The sequence below is a fragment of the Branchiostoma floridae genome, chromosome 1 (assembly GCF_000003815.2).
Source record: "Branchiostoma floridae strain S238N-H82 chromosome 1, Bfl_VNyyK, whole genome shotgun sequence".
In the NCBI taxonomy this organism is placed as follows: domain Eukaryota; kingdom Metazoa; phylum Chordata; class Leptocardii; order Amphioxiformes; family Branchiostomatidae; genus Branchiostoma; species Branchiostoma floridae.
In genome coordinates this window covers 12,821,710-12,828,694 of record NC_049979.1, presented here as the reverse complement: position 1 = coordinate 12,828,694, position 6,985 = coordinate 12,821,710, and the positions used below count along the sequence as shown (strand labels likewise).

Sequence of the window (6,985 nt, the reverse complement as noted above, 5' to 3'; positions counted from 1 at the left end):
TTCACCGCAACGTCACAACTTTTGGTCCACGTCTCAATCTCATTCTCAAGTTTACCTGTTTGCATCAATTTCATTCATCTTGAAACAAAAAATACTGGGGTCCAGTACGTACCTGGGCGATGTGGTCTGTGCTTGCTGCTCAAGACGACTGCTGACCCTCAGCAACATCCACATCAGCACGCATTGATCATGGATGGAACATTTGGTCTTACGTCATATCAAAACAGGAAGTGATAGACAGGTCACCGGATGTGAACTTTGCTGACGGCGATTGCTGCGCCTCCTACCGACTGTTACAGGAACTACGGATACTGCACAAGAAAACAGATCTGTTGTGGTCACAGCTGATGCTAGTACAACAGACAAAAGTCGCCTCCCTGTTGCAAATATTACTGCTGACGAGTGTCTTCAACGCTTTGCAATGTTCAACGTTACATCAAGACATTTCCTCTTGATCAGCAATGATTTCCTGGCAGATGTTTGGGGCAAAATCCTAGTTACCCATTTTTGTTAGAATGCTTCCCAACATCTGCTTGGAGGTTATTAATGTCTGCAGATCTCAAAAAGCTGATGAGCCATTCTTGACTTGGGAGGTACAATACCTGTCGCTTATTGATCATTGACAGAGATATGTAATTGCAAATAAAACAATACGGTTTATGAAAAAAGTTTTGAGCTCGTTGAAAGAAGGGATTTCAGAAATGTAAAACTTGGCATAGACATTCATAAATGCCTTTTATGTTACTCTTACTTCAAATTGCCACGTAGCCCGAGTATCATCCTAGTTAGATTACCAGGGCTCATACTAGCCTGGTATCCAGCCGTAATTATAGCTCCCGAGACTCGGAAGCTATATTACGGCTGGATACCAGGCTAGGCTCATACACCCCGTCGTCAGGGAGCTCCAGCAAACTAACTAGGATGACACTCAGGCTACATTGCAATGTAGCAGATTAAATAGCATTACATAAGTAACATTCAGAATGACACAATAACTTACAGCATGGATTTCCTTGGATACTTCAAGTTATTTTATTTAACAGTCACATTGTTGTAATTTCCTACCAAAATGTCTGAATGACAGCTACAGCAAGAATCTGTGAGTGATGACCAGCAGTTATGGGATTCTGTCCATCTGTGATGCAACAGGTAGGCAGGACCTGTCAGTAAAATGTCTTTGCTTTACCACGTTTTCTTTTCATTTGACACATTTTCTTTGGCATTGCAAAGGAAAAGCCAAATCATACCGGAATGCTGTATTTCTTTTCAAAAGTTTGACAAACTTTTCAAGATTTCAAGACGCCAGAATTCCATAACCACCTTCAAAGGAAAGTGCTTGTCTACTCGGAAGACCCTGGCAAACACTGCATGAAGCTAGGTGTGTTACAGACCAAGTTGGACTTACTGGGGAGTGCTCCAAGCTAGTGCATCATGTTACAGCAAAAACTGAGTGGCAACGTACTGGTAGTTCATGTGTTCTCTTCGGATTCCAAATGTCTGCACCTGAGTCTGGAATCCAACTCATACCTGCGACAGTCAGAGACCTGTCAACTTCCTACAAGCTCAAGCAGTCCTTCTAGGCAATAAGAAAACTGGAAGGCTGTTAGAAGTTGAAACCACAAACCTCTGCATCTCTCGGATGACTCACAAGTCTTCCCTATACCTCTGGACAAATGGCAACTACAAGTTATCTGTGTTGCAAAGCTGGTGAAAGCCTACAATTTGAAGATCATGCAACTTACAAAAAGAGTGGAGCCCCTCTGGGGCGGCCACAGGAGCAGCTTTCCTAGGATCTAACACAGTACAACAAATGGCAGGCACGATACAATTGGTCTCTCACTGCTTACAGTCCTCATATCCAGTTACTCTACTCCATGGTCTCAATAAATTAGATGCTATCAATTGCCTCCAAGGAGATAAAAACTAATGTGATACTGTCTATTTATATGCTTGTTCATAAATCATTGAAAAATACAGGAGCTCTAGAATTAGTGAATACAAGTACCATGTACTAGCAACATATATCAATCAATGCCTAAGCAAGCAATGTTTGAACTTATACTACAGCAATGTTAAGAAAATATGCACAGTTTCAGAGTGGACTTTTTCATTTTACAAATATGCAATCTCAGTGGCTGTTGTGTCGAGTAAATGTATTATCTTGGGAACACAAATAAGCTCTGGTCCAAAACAAACACTCATCAACACAGTACTGAGAATGACCTGGAAAAGCCTACAATTTTTTCATGTCATAACACATATCTCTGATGGTCTTGATTCTGAAACTGTATGTTATCTGTTCATACACAAAGTTCTAGGTTATTACCACGTCTTCAAGCAACAAATTCTGACAGAGGCATGGGAAGCAGCAAGATTGACATTCCTGCTGTTTCTCAAGCACTGCATTTTTGTCATTGAAAACATTTTGTAAACAGATTTTCTCTACCATTATTAAAAGCCTATGGACCACTCTGACATACCCAGAATTTGTAAGTTGTGAGGACATCCTTTGAGAAGGGAATGACTACAAGGATAACATACGACGCACTACATTAGGCAAAGCCAGTCGCTGTCATCTCTATAAAATGTCAGGTGTTGGAAAATACGTCTTGTACAAAGACTCATTGGTACTATTCACAGAAACAAGTTCATACATACAAAACTGCTTCACAATAGGAGCATCACAGGACCTACAATAGTTGGCAACAGCCAAACAATAACCTGATGACACGGGTGGACTAGAACAAAGAATAAATATACCATATTCAAACAGTAGTTCTACATCTAGTATACTGACCCGTTCTATTCAGGTCTTACAGTGATACCAACTCCCTCCAGTAATTTGTGTAAAAGTCATGTTGTACTTTAGTCTGGAAGGCAGACCCTGTCGATGGCCAGAAGTTTTAACTCTACACTAGATCCCATCCTTCACGGCAGGAAGGTACACACGTGGCCCAATATCTCCTGCACAGCCCCGACAAAAATGTTCTACTTTTACACTGAGTGCTTTTTACATGCTACGTCTTTTGAACACAGTACATTCACCACAGTCTACAGTAAAGACTGTGATGGGGGTGGGGAAAAGTGGAATCTGACACCCAACTTAGGATATCACCACTTGGTGCTCATTCATTTCTCTACACTCTTACTGTTTGGCCAAATAAATCCCAACCCTTTCTCTATCCAAATGAGCACTGAATTGGTTCTCCCACTAAATTTGCTGTTGTACCGGAACAGTCACAGTATTCACAAAGAGGGGAATAAAAGATCTCGAGTTCCATATGCCAATAGGAAAGATTATTTGTATGTGTGAAAACCATAGCATAGCAAACATCCTATACATCTGTCGACTACTACAAGTGAACATGTTCAAAATCAGCTCTTCATATTCAAACTTAATACGGACATCTTGATACAGCATGACCCAGTGCAGTTCAACTTGTTCGCCAAGCTGAATATGATGAGTTGTCACTTGACTTTGTTTTCAAAAGTTAGGGAATGGAGATGACTAGTACAAATGACTGCCTGCATTCTGCAAAATCCTTCTATGTGGCACCATGGCACTCCATAATACGCTTGGGTCCATACAGTACATTGATGAGAAAAGTTAGTTATGGCAGGACCACTGAAGTTAGTCCTCAATGACGATGGGTTCTGGTTCACTGGGGACGGCAGCTGACTTGGGCTTGTTGGGGAGGTGGACCTTCCTGCAGGGGGATCGGGCAGCACGGCGCTGCTCTGCTGGAACCAGCTGCCGACGGAGCTTCCTACACAGGAACACAATGGATAACACTTTGACAACTGGAAGACACTGAAGAGGAACTGTAATATCCAAACAGGTCTTTGGTCTCTCTCCAACAATAGCCACAAAGTTCAGCTGTCGCCGAAGCAGACCATCACAGATTTTTTATCAGAAATGCACTGCGTGTAATTTTAACCCACATGGGCATTTATACCTGGATAGTTGTATGTTTTGTTATTGTATAATCATGGCTAAAAATACCAAGATGCTATTTGCAGAAAAAAATTTGGCAATGAAGAAATGGTACTTTTGGCAAGCTCAAAAATTTAATGAACCAATCACATATTGCAACTAACTGAAACAGGCCCTGGGTATTAATGGCAAAACATAAATTTGTAGAAGTCTAAAATACTTGGTTTTTAACTCAAGTCCTCAATACACAGCACATGCTTACTGCCAATATCTTTGTAAGACTGTCCAGAATGAACATCTCACCTGGTTTCCTCTGTGGCCACAAAGAAAACGTCATCAGGAGCATCAATCCAGTTGATGCGCCGTCTCTTGACGGGCCTGTTGATGGCCAGGGTCTTCGCGAACTGCCTGTTGCTGCCATTGTGATTGGTCATCCCTGGGACCCCAGGGGGTCTGGTGCCAGGGGCGTTCAGCACCTACAAACAGAATGGGTAGCTGGTCAAAAAACAGAATGATCTTTTTTTTTTAAACCGTAGTAGGCTGTGACACCTATAAGGAATTCCTCAAGTGGGGTACGTCTTTATTTTATAATTGGCTTTCATAGTATTCACTAGTGATTACACAGATATATATGAACAACTACAAATTGACAGTAGTGTAAAATGAATGGAATGGATGGGAGTATGCACAATTAAAATAAGATGCCGATAAAGCTGCATTAGGCACATTTTCTTGTACCAATGTTTTAATACAAAGTTGTATACATGTATTTTGAATTGAAATGAAACGATCACAATAAGCTGTAAACATTATTGCCTGAGAAGTATCATTATGAAACATCTTTTAGAGTCATCATCTGAATAAGAGCTTCCCATAACTGCCTTTAAGACTTAAAATTGTAAATATTCAAGAAAAAGGAAAGAAAAACGGGGTCCCTTGGTACAACAATTATGTATGAACTCAAAGACAGTATGCTTATATGTATTCCCAATAGATGGCAACCATGCAGAACTGAGGCCCATGCAGGGGGGTGACCGGGACATTGGGAGATGATATGGACCATGCAAGCCACTGCACTGTGGGTACAGGCGAGCACAACGACGACGCTCACAGTACCGGTACAGTGAGCTTACCCCACTCCCTGTCATCAGGTGTGGATTTACCCCATTCCCTGACATCAAGAGGGGGCTCCCAGAGTTCAGCAGGTTCACCCCACTCCCAGGTGTGAGGAGCGGAGGCCCCCCACTGCCAGGCGGCAGCAGGGGGTGAGGGCCGACCCCATCCCCAGGAAACAGGTGTGGGTTGTGAAGAGGCATCACCTGATTGGTGCGAGGGACGGCACTGTTACTGAACATCCCTGGCAACATGGCAGTCTGCCGTACGGCCGGCTGGTCTCCTATAAGGAGGGGGCAACATATGGCTGTGTAAAGCTACAAGGAAATCAGCAATGGGCAGGTGCATCCTCAAGAAACTAACACGAGTTGTGTTAGCGGGATAACACGAACATGACAAAACTCAGAAAACTTAGTCAACCTTGAAGCTTGCAACATTAGCTCATCGAAAGCCTACATTAGCAAACCGAATTTTGCTACTCACTGCATTTTGACCACCATACTTCCGCACCAAAAAAAGCCACCACAGCTGTTAGAAGCCAGCTAATCTCATTGTTCAGCACAAGTCCAATAAGTAAAATGTTCATCTCCAAAAAGTTTTCAGTCTACTAACCTTTCTTCAGTGGCATGTCATTGGGGCCTCCCATAGGCAAGGACCTCTTGGCTGCAGGACCTGAAGGCAAATTCAGCATGAGGACATTCTATCTGTTTTAAATGTTTATTGAAAAAAACATCTTTCTCTATATATAATAGTGCAGTTATATCACTATTCCTCTCATTAGGTAAATTTTCTAAACTTCCAATTCTTTTTCTGAAGTGACTAGTGTTTAAGGTATATCTTTGAATAAGCTGACTTAAAATGTCCCAAAAAGCTCTTCCATACCATCCATCCCATTCATCTGGTCGTATGGGCGCTTCTTCATGATGGGGGGAGACACGTTGTTGAGGATGGTGGCAGGGTTGGAGGGAACACTCCCAGGTTTTTCATCACCACCTGAATGTCGCTCAGCATTAGGTTTGGGTTCCCTGACAGGGTGGTCTGGGAACATGGACTTGTACTCTACAGGAAAACATTTGAAAACACAGATATGGTTCAGATGTGCCCAGTCTAGATTTAGTCAGTCAAAACCATTCATATGTACAAAACCACTAATTAGATAGGCAAAAACTGAGAACATTGCTTATTATGATTGAGCAGCGCGAAAACAGATTTCTGAACAAGACATTTTCAATACAAATTCTAACAAGATGATATGTTGGAAAACAAAGTTTGGTTGACTTAACTGGTTTAACCACAACTATTTGGTAAGGGGTTTGCAAAAATTACGCTACCTAGTTAAACGTGGGGTTAGCCTGATTTAATCTTGCTTATAGCAGCCTGCCTAACATCTGCCGGCCATGGGGAGGGGCCAGTTACAGTCCCGGACAGCAGAGTTTGTGTTACACAGACTAACGTGGGGTCAAAGATCAGTTAAATATCTATCAATAGGGACAAACTCATTTCTTTATATCCTTCAACCAAAGCTTGTCAACTCACCCTTCCTGTCAGTACAGCTTGCAATGGTTCGTGGTGGCTTCCCCAATACCGGCTCTGGCGGGATGGAGCAGCCATTCATCCATTCAGGAGAATCTGCCTCCACATCAATCCCAAGCTTCCCAAGGATCTTACTCAGATCAGGCCGTGTGCGCTTCCGCTTCTTCAGGACCTTCTGTGGATCCTCTGGCATCCGGGTTTGGCCTGCAGACATGGAGGCTGGCTCAGTCATTTCAAACACATGAAGTTAGGTCTTACGACTCACACACGACATAAAACTTTCCACGTATGGCCCCGTCTCTGCAGTTTTGATACAAAATCATGTATAAGTAGATAAAACTTACATTCTATCTTGATAGAGGCGATGTTGACCGGATCAAAGGGCACCTTGCTGCATGTCGAGGC

At 42.6% G+C, this 6,985-nt stretch overlaps 1 protein-coding gene across 1 annotated transcript in view; it reads right to left on the bottom strand.

Moving 5' to 3' along the window:
- Nucleotides 1-1,008: 1,008 nt before the first annotated feature.
- LOC118409585 (metastasis-associated protein MTA3-like) overlaps nucleotides 1,009-6,985 on the bottom strand; it is a gene marked incomplete in the record, with an annotated part of 23,791 nt that continues 17,814 nt past the window's right edge. The window contains 7 exon segments of the mRNA XM_035810713.1: nucleotides 1,009-3,767; nucleotides 4,238-4,410; nucleotides 5,254-5,330; nucleotides 5,660-5,719; nucleotides 5,930-6,106; nucleotides 6,584-6,784; nucleotides 6,925-6,966. Coding sequence (XP_035666606.1) covers nucleotides 3,632-3,767; nucleotides 4,238-4,410; nucleotides 5,254-5,330; nucleotides 5,660-5,719; nucleotides 5,930-6,106; nucleotides 6,584-6,784; nucleotides 6,925-6,966 — 866 coding nt within the window.